The 15,138-nt window shown below is 40.1% G+C and overlaps 1 protein-coding gene across 1 annotated transcript in view; it reads left to right on the plus strand.

Annotated features, from left to right (window-relative positions):
* Nucleotides 1-22: 22 nt before the first annotated feature.
* The window catches only part of Tgs1 (trimethylguanosine synthase 1), a 43,395-nt gene continuing 28,279 nt past the window's right edge, over nt 23-15,138 (plus strand). The window contains exons 1-4 of the mRNA XM_059253820.1: nt 23-258; nt 10,488-10,552; nt 12,192-12,352; nt 12,620-13,424. Of these exons, the coding sequence (XP_059109803.1) occupies nt 155-258; nt 10,488-10,552; nt 12,192-12,352; nt 12,620-13,424 (1,135 nt within the window). The 5' untranslated portion in view covers nt 23-154. The remainder of the gene's footprint in view (nt 259-10,487; nt 10,553-12,191; nt 12,353-12,619; nt 13,425-15,138) is intronic.

Here is a 15,138-nt window from a genome sequence, read left to right on the forward strand (position 1 = left end):
CGCCGTAGCTGCTTCCGGTGGCGCGTCTGGCGGGCTCCGGCTCGAGCGTCCCCGGGCGCGCTCCTGCTCCTCCGCCCGGACCGTGAGTCCTTTCTGTCTCCAGCAAGCGAGCAGCGACCCCGCCGCGGACAGGAGAGCGACCCCCGAGAACGAAATGTGCTGCGAGAAGTGGAACCACGTGGCCGAAATGCTGCTCTTCATTGAAGACCGCGACGAGGAGTACAAGATCCTGTGCCTCTGCTCCCGGGCATTTGTGGAGTAAGTCGCGACTGCCCTCCTCCTTTTTATCCTTGCTCGAGACTGTGGGTGTCGCCGAGGTCGAATGAGGCTTTCCTGGAAGCCGGATGACCTGCCTCTAGGCTGCGTGGTGTCTGAGAAAACTCGGAGCCCCTCAGGCGTGTCGGGATGGTCTCCTACTGCCGTTACTAAAGGAAAGATTAATTCTAATTTTGATTTTAAAAATATGGTAGCTTGCATATGTTATTTCGCGTTTATAAATGAAGGGCCAGTCTCAAAGTTGAGTTAGTTGGACGAGGTGACCCGGGCTTGTAATCATAGCGCCTCAGTAGCACAGGCAGAAGGATCTGGAGGGAGTTCGAGACCAGCTTGAGCTACACCAGTAAGATGGAGGTGTGAAGTGTAAACTAATTGATATAGCATGAGGTAAGGTTCAAAATAGAGCTCTCTTTTCGAACTGTAAAATCTTTTCCAACTAAAGTTCACATAATTGAATCTTGTATTCCTAATTATTTGAGATGAAAGGCTTAAGACTGTTTACAGCAGTGGTAGGGAAATGTTTGTTTCATGTTAAAAATTGAATGGAAAGAACCTACTGGTAGCAAAGGCACTGACAAGAAAATTCGAACCTAGACATTCTTTTTATTATGTTAATGGTATGAATTAAGCCACCTAAGTTGTTTGTTTGTCCCTAGAAAAATGTGTGTTTACCGCAGTGTCACGTGCTTCTTGATAGATTCAGATCTTTGTAGATCTTTGTGGAGGTGAATTTTATAGCTTAAGAATTTAAGTTAGCGGGTACTCTTTTTCATTGTGTACTTGGGGAAGAAATCCGGAAGTCCCTCAAAGGAAACAAAACACCGTGTTAGGTTTAATATATAGAATACTGTCCTTTTTGTAGTTGAATGAAGGTTTTTGTTTGTTTTGCTTTTATGTGTGCTCCTGTTAGATGTACTGATAGACAACTGAATCTAAGACAGAACCGGGCCGCACTGAATTTACTTTATAAGCAAAAGAGATCTATATTGCACTAAGATAGTTGTTTGCACAATTACTCAGTTAATTATGGTTATGAGACTGGTAGGTGCTGCTTTGATACGAATCAGTGGTAGGATATAGTGAAAATTGTGAGGCTTTGGGAAGGGAAGGGAATTCCTCCATTCAGAGTCTTCTTGAAGTCTCATGTCAGCTTAGCCAAGAATACCAGCATCCTTAACAAAATTTGCTGTGAATTTGATGGCCTGAGTGAACACAATATTGCTTCTATTAGAAATGTTAGCCGGGCGGTGGTGGCGCACGCCTTTAATCCCAGCACTCGGGAGGCAGAGGCAGGTGGATCTTTGTGAGTTCGAGGCCAGCCTGGTCTACAGAGCGAGATCCAGGAAAAGGCGCAAAGCTACACAGAGAAACCCTGTCTCAAAAAGTTAAAAAAAAAAAAGAAAGAAAGAAATGTTTTGAACAAGAATGTAGTAGGGCAGTGAGGTAGCCCAGTGAGTAAAGGTTTTTACCACCAATCCTGAATTCAATCCCGAGGACCCACATGGTAGGAGGAGAGAATAAACCCCACAAGTTTAAGGCATGGTCTAACCAAGTGACTCTGGCTATCCTGAAACTCACTGTGTGGATCAGGCTGGCCTCAAACTCAGAGCTCTGCCTCCCAACACTAGGATTAAAGGTGTATACCACCACACCCTACTGTACGTAATTTTCTTAAGAGAATGCTAAAATAACAATTAGCCATGTTTAAACATTTGTGATCATACTAGTTCCAAAATGTGAACCTGAAATTTTCTAGGAATGGCACCTAAAACTGAAGTTGTATTTACAGTAAAAACATCTAGACCAGTGGTTCTCAACCTTTCTAATGCTGTGACCCTTTAATATAGTTCAACATGTTATGGTAACCCCCAACCATAAAGTTATTTTCATTGCTACTTTATAACTGCAATTTTGCTACTGATATGAATCATAATGTGAATAGCCATGTTTTCATTTGACCCAACTCGAATCACTACCCTAGGCCATTATCAGCTATAATCCTATCTATCATCAGGAGCTGCTCTGTAATCTTATATGAATTTCTTAGCGACCCACTGAGATAGAGCATGAAACATGTGGATGATGTGTTCAAATTAGAAATGACCCCCAAAGATAGGCTCAGGTCTTTGAACCCTTGATCCCCATTTGGTAGCACTATTTGGGATAATGGTGCATGCTTGCTGGAGGAAGTAGATCACTTGGGCAGGCTTTGAGCATTCATAACATTGTCACTTCTAGTTTGCATTCTCTCTGCTTCATGTTTTCAGTTGAAGATGTGATCTATCAGTTTCCTGTTCCAGTTGCCTGCTGCCATGTCTCCCCTGCCATTATGGACTCTCCCTCTGGAATCGTAAGCCAAAATAAACTCTTCCATAAGTTGCTTTTGGTCATGGTGTTTTATCATAGCAACAGAAATTAGGACAGAAGTTGGTATCAGAAATTGGGCTGTTGCTGTGAAGAACCTGGCCATGTTGAGTTTGTTTTGTTTTGGGGGGAATGTGGAAGACTTTGAAATTTTGGACTAGAAAAGAGATTGAGTGTTATAAACAGAGCTTAGCAGTAGTGTTGAGTAAGGCAAACTGTATAGGCCCAGTTCAAGAGGGAAACAGATTTTAATACTAACTCAGCCAATCCTATGATGTGTTGGCAAAAATCTAGCTATTTTCTGCCTATGTCCTGAGTACTTTCCTGAAGCTAAAAGATTTGGATTCATTTCTTTGGCAGAGAAACCTTCAAGAGTATATGACATTGAGTCTGGTGTGATTAATACTGATTTCCCTTATCCACGTCCATAATGAAAAGGAGCAGTGAGGCAAAAAGAAATAGAAAATGTACAGTTTGGAGAAAAAAAGAGCACTAGAAAGCTTATGTTACAGCCAAGGCATGTGCTGGAAGAGAGGCTATAACTGTTAATGATGTTAGCACAGTCAGGGAGAGGCCTCCTACTCTGCGCTAGAACAAAGAAGAGTGCCATGGATTTCCCTAGCCAGCTTCCAGCTTGTGAAAGAAAAGGGCTTAAGTTTTCTGCTCCTAGAAAGCAGCTGCACACAGAAACTGCTGCAGTTGTGATCTGAGGGCCCAGGGTCCATTCCAGCCAGGCAGCCAAATGTGGCAGTTTTCTGTGTGGTGGTGGCTTTGGAGTCATGAAAGGTGCAAGAGGGGTCCCGAAATTCTTCCTGAATGGTTTCAGAGAGCCTCTGAGAGAAGCCAGGCAACATGTTACATGGCTGGAATCACTGCATGAAGTGAAGGCCCTAAAAAGCCATTGCCTGTAGTTGTGAAAATGAATCATGAGTAGAGACCCCAAGTTAATGAAGATGCCAAGGAGAGCTTAATACAAGGTGTGAAAGTCGCCTAAGAGAGATGTCTGTTGAGGGGGGGAGGGGAGGGGGTGCGGTTCAGCCATCTAAGCTCCCTTTGAAATTAAAGTTCCAGACACAGGACATGGAGCTACCAAATTTGGTCTTTCTTTGGTCCAGCATTTCCTCACTGTTCCCCCATTTTTCTTTCTGTACCACTCTTAATTTGGAAGTATGTAGTTTGGTTCTTGATTTTGCAAGAGGTTGGGGTACAGTTAAGAGATTTGCCTTGAGTCTCAAAAAATCTAAAATTTGAACTATAGCTTAAATTCTGAATCTAAACTTTGGTTTCTACTGAATAGATATTCATTTCACGTCATTCTAAAATTGGACCACAGTTATAAATTAAGGGCAGTCTAGGCTTCCACATCATCCTGTATGTTTTGTACCCTTGCCTACTTCACTGTCTCTCTGTCTCCTCTATCTCTCAGCCATTTCCTTCAGCTTCGTAGGCTTTCTTTTACTCACACTAGGCTTTACACAAAGCACAGGTTACTAGGAGTGCTTTCTCATTCACACTTACGCATTTGTTTCTTTTAGACCTTTTTCCAAGGCCATTTCTCCAAAGAAACCTCTGTCTGTAGAGAAAGTTTATGTCAGTCCTAGTGGATCAGAAAGTGCAGAAACAACTCTGTGTTGTCACGGGCAGCCCCCAGAGTACTTTTTAGAGACAGCTACTTAGATGAAGACAGAATGTTTAACTTTAAAGCAAAAAAGAGCTTTAGGAAGCTGAATTGGAGATTTTTTTTAACACAAAGGTAAGCATGAATGTTACTAGAAAGAATGCAAATCAAAAGGAGACACACCCCGAGAACTTAGGTTTGTGCTTCTCAAAAGTGCCCTCCCTGCCTGTGTCTTTCACGTTAGCTATTAGTTACTTTATTGTTGCTGTAATATAGCACCATGACCAAAAGCAACTTGAGCAAGAACATATTTTGGCTTACTTTTCCAGGGGAAGAGTCCATGCCAGGGGGGCATAGCAGCAGATAGCTGGAGCAGAAAGCTGAAAGAATGCAGTCTAGAAGTGGGCAAGGCTATGAACTCTTAAATCCTGCCCCAGGTAATACATTTTGTCCAGCAAGAACACACCGCTTTCCCAAACGGTGCCACCACCTGGGGACCAGTGTTCAAACACCTGAGCCTATAGAGGGCATTTAGCATTCAAACCACCACTTTGTGATACCCACAGGCTCATGACCTCTGTGTGTGTGTGTGTGTGTGTGTGGTATATGTGGTACATGTATGTGAGTGGATGCACATATGTGTGCATGAGGAAGCCAGAGGAGATGCCTAATATTTTCTTCTATCCCTCTTTGCTTTATTCCTTTAAGACAGGGTCTGTCACTGAAACCCACAGCTTGCTTTTTTGGCCAGACTGACTCATTGGCCAGTGAACTCCCTTGCCCAACACTGGAGTTATAGGCATGCACAGCAAGGGTTCTTGCCCTTGAAACGATTTCTTCATTCCTCTGCCCACCCTAATTTTGACAGTAGTATTGTGATTTGAATGGCCACCATAGACTTGTATGTTTGAATCCAATTACTGGAACTGTTTGGGAAGCATTAGGAGGTGTGTGTCACTGGGGGAGTAGGCTTTGAGGTTTCAGAAGCCCACACCATGCCCAGTCAGAATCAGTCCATCTGTCTGTGGTATGTGTGTGTCATCGAGTGTTGTCCCCCAACCCCCACCTTTTGCCTGAGAATCAAAATGTAAAGCTCCCCAGCCACATTCCCATCTGCTTTCTGCCATAATGATCATGGGCTAAGCAAGCCCCCAATTAATGTTTCATTTTATAAGAGTTGCCTTGGTCATGGTGTCTCTTCAAAGCAATAGAATACTAAGAAGTATCTCAAAGAAAGTAGACCTAGAACTTAATGATTCTACTATAAAGAAGTCAAAAGCACAAAATAACCCAACCAATAAATAGACACGTGAGTTGAACAGACACTTCTTAAAAGATTAAATACAAATTATTAATAAATACATGAAAAAATGTTCATTATCCTTAGACATTAGGGAAACGTAAAATCCAAACTACTTACAGATTCCATTTCATTCTAGAATGATTGTTCTTAAGAAAACAAACAACAGTCCTAGCAAATGCTTTCTAGGATTGGGTGAGAAAAGCCTTATGGAACTATTGGATGGAATCATACATGAAAATCAGTATGAAGGCTACTCAAAAATAAATGAATAAATAAAACTATCCCAAAATAGGTAGACTGCTTCTGGTAATAGACCCAAAGGAATTGAAGTTCACATACTATGGAGATAACTGCTTATTGTGTATGTTGTAGGTAGCACTAGTCACAGTAACCAAGTTGTGGAGTCAGTCTAGATATCCATTAACAGATGAATGGGTAAATAAACTGTGGTCTGTATACACAGTGATGTGTTGGTCATCCATAAAGAAAATGAAATTGTGTCATTCTAAAGCAAATGAACTGTGGATAATCATCTTAAGCAAAATAAGCTAAACTAAGAAAGACAAATCACATTTTCTCTCAGATGTGGAATCTGGATTTTATATGTGTGCATATATAGCATATCATGACATGAGAAATAAAATGGGGAGTATCTGGTGCATAGTACAGTATGTGCACCAAGCTACTATGCTGTGCCACTCACTGTAGCATCCAGATTGGGGACTGCTAGGGAAAAGGAAGGTGGCTGGCAGGACAGGGATGGGAGCAAGAGATGGTAATGGGGGAGGTAACTATGGGGAAAGTAAATGGTATACTTGAAATCCATCAGTGTATAATAATTATGCTAATAAAACTTTTTAAAAGAAAGAATTAAAATGCAGAAAATTTACTAGTGACTTTATAGCACTAATTAAACAAAAATAATAAAACCACAGGAAGGAAAACTTTAAGCAGGAGAATGAAGTGCTTATATCAGTTTGCCCCAGCCATTACACTGACATTTTTACAAGATTTACCTGAGGTAGTGTGAATGGTGGTTTGTAGAAGGACCACTCAAACTTTGTGCAGGAAAGAGAATATAGCTTGGATTAAGAAAGATAGTAGATTCTAGGCCAGCATAGGCTTTATAGCAAGACCATGTCACAAAGCAATTTTTAAAATTAGAAATGGCAATATAAAAGAGATAAAACGGAAAAAAAATTGAGAAATTACGGGGATTGGATTGAGAGGAATAAAGTAAGAGCAGAGCCTACAGAGGAGAAGAGTGGGGCATAGGTAACTCATTTCTTGTATTGCTACTTTTGAGTGATAGGGATCACTGGTGAATAAGGAATTTATTTTATTTGGGGCAGTGATATGAGTATCATCAGTTTAATTTTGGAGGAGTCTGAGATACACAAGGATAGATAAGTTAGATATTATTGGTTTGAAGCCTTAATGTTTGTACTGGTCTTAAAGACTTAAGCCATTCATCAGAATACAAAATATCTCTATTCTGTGAATATAAAATTGCGTGCTTAGAATAAAATATAGGAAATGCTGAAATGGTAGTTACTGTTGTAAAGTTGTTTTGCTATAAAATGCATGTTTTAATTATTTTTTTATGTAATCCATTTTGAAGTATTAAAACTTACAAGAAAAGTTTGCAGAAAACAAAGAGCTATGGAGTTAGCTTAGTTGGTAAAGTGCTTGCATGTAAAACCTGAGATCAATACCCAGAACCCACCTGAGAAGGGCTGGACATGGGACAGGGATAGTAATCCCTATACTGGGAAGGCAGAGACACGTAGGTTCCTGGGGCTCACTGGCTTTCCATTCTGGAGTACTTGGGGAGATCCAGGCTGCTAAGAGACTGTGTGTAAAAGATACTAGACAGTGCCTGAGTTTAATCTCTGGCCTCTTATGTGTACAACCACACACATGCATGCACCCACATGTGAACACACACACAAACCTAATCTCCAACAACTCAATAAACTGCATTTGCTCCTTGTTGTCTCCCAATCTACTTTGTTTTATTTATGTATGTGAGCACATACTATCATGTCTTACCAAAAAAACAAGCTGTAGATGTTTCTAAATACTAAGTTCTCTATTTCCCATAAACAATGATATTTTCCTGCATACCTACTGTAGTGGATTAAACTACCTTTTTTTTTTTTAACTCCTTTCCCAGCAGTGTCTCTTTCCTTTCTGACTCTGTGTGTGTGTGTGTGAGTGTGTCAGTCAGTGTGTGTCAGTCTACAATTGGGAGCACAGGAACAATCCCTAATTTGTTAAGGAGCAGTGTACCAACTCTCATGTCCTCAGTGGCTATTAAAAGTGGTCTCCTTGTATCCTGTAGGATTACCTGGCCTGACCTGGGTCCATCTGACATTTCATCAGGAGTACTATTAGAACATGCCTTAGCAGGATTGCTAGCTACATGATGTCATTCTCAAGTCTTGTTTAAAGAAGCACTTTGTATAGACCCAACACCATAGGTGTGATTCTACTGACTGCCAGGGTTTCTTTGTAAAGTAATAGTTCCTCTTGTCTGAATCAGTACTTTGTGGAGACACAATCCAGTATAACATCTTACCAAGCCTACAGGCCTTAGTCTTCATTAACACCTTACACCTCCAACAGCTGTTTCTGAAAGTTGTGATTTATCAGCATTTTGTAAGGAGTGTTTTTCTTTCTGTTTCTGTGTATTCATATTGTTAATGTTAGTATAGATTCTTTTTCTCAGATTCTCACTATGTATTCCAGGCTAGCCTCACTGCAAACCTATGTAATCTTCCTGCCTCAGCCTCCAGGGTACTGGGATTATAGGTGTATGCCACTATACCTAGCCTGACATGGATTCTTGACTCTTTATTATTTAGTTTATTGAGAGTTATAATTCATTGCCATTGTTGATAATGCTTTTCACACTATCTTTTTTTTTTTTTTTCACACTATCTTTAATGTTCCCAGTGAGAGACCTTTCAGGAGGCTCTTATTGCCCACATACCCTTGACACAAGATAACCCAGACTTACCTTTCCAGTTTCTAGACTCACTTCTCCAAGGCAAATTGGTTCTTCTAGTAGATAATAGTACTTGCCTCAGACTGGAAAGATGGCTCAGAGATTAAGAGCACTGGCAGCTCTTCCAGAAAGTCCTGAGTTCAATTCCCAGCGACCACATGGTGGCTCATAACCATCTATAATGAGATCTGGCATGCAGAATATATGCAGGCAGAACATTGTATACATAATAAATAAATAGTACTTGCCTCAAGTTTCTTTTTGTTGCTGTGATGAAAATGCACTGAAATATTTGCAACTTAAGGGAGATAGGATTTATGCTGGCTCTGAGTTCCAGGTTACAATCCATCATAGGGGAAAGTCTCAGAAGCAGGATCTTGAGGGAGCGGGTCACATTCAGGCCAAAGTCAGAGGAAAAAGGCAGTATGAATGCATACATGATGCTGTTCTGTCCATTTTCACAATTCAGAATCTCCAAGCTCAGACGTGCCAGGGAATGATGCCACCCCCTGTGGGTAGGTCTCCTACATCAGTTAATGCAATTAAGATAACCCCACACACAAAAAAAATGGGCCCTTCCAGGGATTCTAAATTATGTCAGATTGACAATTAAAGCTAATCATCTTAGAACTTTAAAACTGAAAGTTGTGTGTTCATTGTATTTGTTGTTCCTGTGTCTTCTCAGTACAGTTATGCAGTATCCATATGAACTATAGAATGTGTAGGAATGTGTATATTTGCATATATGTACAGACTCAACATTTTAAACTACTTCTGTACTTACTGTGTACTTAACACCATGAGTTTATAATACTGAACCAATGCCTTGGGTTCTCCATAGCCTTCCAGGTTTCCAGGTGATGTCTTATATTCATTATGTCTTAAATGACCTCCTTTAACAAGACAAATCTTAGCTCTGTCTTCCTCAGTCCATTTCCTTATTTGTTCATTGTAACAAACGTGGTAACTATACTGACCCTCTTTCCACCTCTTAGTGTCCCATGTCTTTGGGTGCCTATAGACAAGACACTAATGCCTATGTGTGGCTCCCACTCATTCCCTTACCCATAGTGCCTGTGTTCCTGGTGGATAGTAGTCAAACTGTCAAAGCACATTTGCACTTTAACCCCTTCCTGTACACGGTTTTGTGAGTATCCATATACTTTGTTTTATAACGTATTCCTTTACCAGGAGGAGATGAAATAGATCAACTACACAAGAATTTTATTTTGTGAAGTTAGTTATAAGTTCACCAGAAGTGGAGGCTCATACCTATAATCCTAGCAGTTGAAGGGAGGTGATCCTCAAGTCCAAGGCCAGACTTTGCTACATGGTGAGACCCTATCAGAGAAAGTAGGCAGGAGGAGGTAGTTTTAGCTACAATGTGTAGTATGCTTTTATTGAGTGTTCTGTAGGTTCATTTTAGTAATGAAATTTCAGTTATAATAATTAAAAAGTTTAGAAGTAGGTATGCTAAAGAGAAGTTCGGTAAGAATTGGGCAATAGATATTCTCCCTGTTATAAATACATTACACTATGCATGTAGCTTTATATGTGGGTAAGCTCAACCTTTCCATATTGGATTATGTTCAGATGTACCAAAAACTTAGAGAATACCTAATTACCTTGTCTATAACAAAAAAGTCAGACACACACACCCCCAATATCCAGGAGAAATTCCACTTAATTTTAAAGATTAGTAGTTATAAGTGTTATCATATGTCAAGAAATGCTATATGATCAATTTTTACAGCTCCATGAAAAACATTGTTACCTCTATATAGGTGAGAGAAATGTACAAAAAGGTTGCTATTCTGTTTCTTAACCTTTTATTAGCTAATCTATACAGTGTTAAACCTTTCTTCTTGCCTGGTTTATAGTTCTTATTCCAATGGATTATTTATTTTGCTTCACAGGGATCGAAAATTGTACAACTTGGGTTTAAAAGGCTACTATGTCAAAAGCAGTGGCAATAATGGAGGTAATGTAAATAAGACTACATGGCCCTTTTTGGTAAAAATTTATATGTATGTATGTATGTATGTATGTATGTATGTATTTATACACACTTGTGATAATGTGTTCTCCTTGCTGGCATAAAATGGTGAATGGCGGGTAAACATGTAATTATAGACCCTTTACACATGCATTGCACACACATTCTAGAACCTCTATCAAAGCTATCTTTTCTTTTCCTGTTAGCCTGGAATTTGAAACTTCTTTTTGACTTTTTTTTTTTTTTTAATTGTATGATATTGGTATTTTGCCTGTGTGTGTGTGTGTGTGTGTGTGTGTGTGTGGGTGTGGGTGTGTGTAAGTGTAAGTGCACTCCAAGCATGCAGTGCCCATGGAAACCAGTCCCTTGCAACTGTAATTACAGGTGGTTTGTGAGCTATAATTTGGTGCTGGGAATCCAGCCCTGACCCTCTAGAAGAGCACCCAGTCCACTGAGCCATCTTTCCAGCCTGAATTTGAAGTTTTGAAAATAAAAAACATGAAGTCCTCTGTCAGATTTTTACAGTAAAGGTAGAATTAGGATGAATCCTAAGTGACCATCTCCAACCTTTTCCTGAAGTAATAAGACATTGCAACCCCATCTGAGTTATCTTCCCAAGTAAACAGAATTGGGTTTGTATTATGACTTCACTTTTTACTCTCTCAGACTTCCCTAGTCTGTTTATCTTTCCAACATTTCTCAAAATGAACAGAACTGCAGCATGGAGTTAAAAGGCAAAGACAGGGCTGGAGAAATGGTTTAGAGGTTAAGAGCACCGACTGCTCTTCCAGAGGTCCTGAGTTCAATTCCCAGCACCCACATGGTGGCTCACAACCATCTGTAATGAGATCTGGTGCCCTCTTCTGTATACATAATAAATAAATAAATCTTTTAAAAAAAAAAAGGCAAAGACAACCCCAATATAATCTCCCATAGTTGCCTTTGAAATTAACTTTCTCAAAGATAGGACAAGGCAAGGTTTCTTACTGTGCTATACAAATAAGGATTCTATAAGCACTAGGCTATTACTGAACCTGAGAAGATGTGTTACCATGAGCATGAAAGGACCACAAAATTAGTAGATTCATCTTCCCCATCCTGTGCTCACCTGAGCACTCCTAATTTCATTAAATGAAATAGTGAATGAAGTGCCTTTCACTTTTTAGATGGGTATCTTTTTTCCTCATTGAAGAAGTCTTTGGTAGAATTTCATATGTGAGATTTCTCCTTTATCAGTGTTTATTTCTGTTGCCTGAATTCTGAAGTTGGAGTATTTTTTTTTAACTGTGGGGTGGAAAGTCTGGTTGTGGGTGTGGGTGGTGGTGGTGGTGGTGGTGGTGGTGGTGGTGGTGGTGTTTTTTGAGGCAGTCTCATATACCCTGCCTATACCCTGGAACTTGGCATGTATGGACCAGCTGGCCTCAAATTTTATTGGTTTTTTTTTTTTTTATTAGTACATATTACCACCAGTTCTTTTGATTTCTCTTATTAAATATATAATAATAGCATTAATACAAGTGTGGGCAAGTCATGTACAGGTTCTGGATCTCAGATTCTTAAATGGGGATAAGAAGGGCTGCTTTTCCATTTTCCCTACAATGACGCTAACAGATGCTGTCTGTAGGAGACCAAGCTACAGAAGAGGAGGAAGATGATGGCACCGCAGAGTCACACAGCAAAGATGCGAGCCCAGATGAAAGTGAACTTGATTCTGAGGCCAAACTCATGAGAAGTATGGGATTGCCAATTCAATTTGGAAGAGTGTCTGCACATGAGAGTTTTGAGGTATTAATCTACTCTTACTATTTCTGTTTCTTGTTTTTCAAAAAATCCTATCAAGTGTTTTATTTATAATCAAATACATTCATGGTTAGAACACTTTATTCATATATTATAACTAAACTACATGTTGGGATATGTCCATGTGTAATTTGAATAATCCGTAAAAGTCACTTGTTTGTGTATTAAAGACCCACAGTGGGAGTTTGGGTGTGGTTTTGGTTATGTTAGTCTTTGAATAGACTCAGACTTGTTATCATTTATCTGACATAGGTGTCTATGAATACTAGAAATAAAGCTAAAGGAAAGCAAAAGAGAAGAAAACACCAAAAGAAGTACTTAGATGAAATGGTACGAGAATCTTGGAGAAATGACTGTGAAGAAGATGATGTTGTAGTTTCAGATGATCCATCAGTTGAACACTGCGAAAATAACGGAACATGTGAATTTCCAAGCAAAACAGATACTGAAACAGAAAACCTTCCTGTTGAAAATCCAAAGCTAGAGGTCACAGAGAATTGGGAAAAGTATTGGAATGAATATGGAGAAGGGCTGCTGTGGCAAAGCTGGCAGGAAAAACATCCAGATCAGACACTGTCTTCTGAGCCTTGGAACCTTCCTGATACAAAGGAAGAATGGGAGCAACATTATAGTCAGCTTTATTGGTATTATCTGGAACAGTTTCGGTATTGGGAAGCTCAGGGTTGGACTTTCGCTGCCTCACAGAACTGTGATGTAGATGCGTATGCATCTCAAACCGAGGTTGACAAAAAGGAGGGGAGCAGCATGAAAGTAGATGTACTGTCTCGTTCGTCTTCACCTAACACAGTTGATGATGAAAGCTCTGGTTCAAATGATAAAGATCAGAATGAAATACTTACTGGAATTAATAACATAATTCTGAGTTCGGAGGAAGTAGAGCAGAGCCAGTTAGAGTCCTCTGTATACTGTGACAAGCAGATGAGTGAGAGTGGCAGTGGCAAAGAGTGTCCTGCCTCTGGAAGAAGTGACCCTGGTAATGGAACACCCAAGGAAAGTAACGTATCTGGGAACAGAAGCACAGACCAGCCAGCTCAAGGTAGGAGTATCCAGACTTATTCTGTCAGGTAATGGTTATCAGTCTCTTGACACATTAATACACAATGGAAGTATGTATCCCATCTTAATTTTATATCACAATTAATTGTCCATCTATTTTAATAAGATTTGCATTGTATCCTTAAAAATTCTCGTTTCCTCCTGTACTTCTGTTGCCAGTAAAGGCAAACATGAAAATATCTTGGGACTTCTAAATTACGATAAACTTGCGACTAGGAAATAAGCATTTGACAGACAAGTACCCAGAGTCATGTGGAATTGATTCAGGATAAGGCATCCTGCTCTATAAAGGATACCAAGAGTCCTGGTACTTCTGGTAAGTGAAAGGATTTCAGTATTCTCATTATATTCATTAATTTCGTGGTGGTTGTGACCAGATCCTGACAAGAAACAACTTGAGAGACTGTTTATTTTCGCTCATGGTTTGAGGGCACAGTTCACCTTGCCTGGGAAGGCACGGCCACAGAATGGCTGTCAGCTGTGGTAGCAGGAACTTGAGACTGCTTGCTCAGATCTGGGCTGATCCAGAAGCAGACCTTCCTCCCTTAGCCCACTCACTACTGCTTTTCCCCAACCCTTAAAGAGTTCCACAACCTCCCAAAGTACCACCAGGTGTTCAAACTCATGAACTTGTGGGGGCATTGAAGGAATGTTTAGAACTTTGATTTAACAATTTGATTGACTTTGCTTATCTTAGATTGTTGATCTTCTAATTTAGAAATTTGAGGTTATATTAAGGCATGACTTCATAACCAACCTGTCTTTGTCATGATCCTCCTGCCTCAGCCTCTCCAGTCTTAAGATTTTTGCAGGTGTGAACCAATTCTGGCTCCAGTTGGAAATTTGCAGAGTTCTGTGACTTTTCTATTTCTCTTCTCTGCGTTATTGCATTCTCGTTCCTTTCTGTTCTGATATTCATCCTTTCTTATCTGACATTTGATATTAAGTTTCAGATATTCCTCTGTATACTCCCAATGCATCCATTTTGGTTTCTTTCCTGTTGCTGACAAAACCCTTAAGGAAGGAAGCGTTTATGTTCTCTCACAATTGAGGATTTGGACCATCATGACAAGGAATTTAAGGCAGCAAGATCTTGAAGCAGCTGGTCATACTTCAGCGGCAGTCAAGAAGAAAAGAACGGTGCATGCTCATACTCAGCTCATGTTTTTACCCAAGTCTAGAGAATGGTGCCACCCAGCCCTTTAGGGTATTCTCTCATTCAGATAACCTTGTCAAGAAAACGCCCCAAGTGTCCTTGGAAGCTTGTCAGCACGGTGATTCCAGATCTGTCAAGTTGACAGTGAACACTGACCATCACAGCTTCTTTACTTACATATTGGTCAATGATTAGGCTGTGTTTCTGCCTTATGTTGCCCTTTTTATCCCCTTCCCTGGTTCTACTTTTTTCCTTTTCCAAACAGTAAAACTTCCTAGTCACTGCCTTCTGTTTCCTGCTCCTTCGTTATAAAATATATGTTGATTGGTTTTAATTTGCTCCTTTGTGTCATCTCTCAGGATCGGTGAGGATTTGAGGTTATAACATACTCTCATTTTTCCATTAAGAACGAAACATAAAATCTGTGCACATGAAATTTCTGCTTTCTGTCACTGGTACTCTTCAGTCTATCCCTCTAGCCCTAGAGGTGGTAGGACCTGGGAGAATAGAGATGATAAATGAGAGGGACTAAAATCTC

This window comes from Peromyscus eremicus, chromosome 2, assembly GCF_949786415.1.
Source record: "Peromyscus eremicus chromosome 2, PerEre_H2_v1, whole genome shotgun sequence".
Classification (NCBI taxonomy): domain Eukaryota; kingdom Metazoa; phylum Chordata; class Mammalia; order Rodentia; family Cricetidae; genus Peromyscus; species Peromyscus eremicus.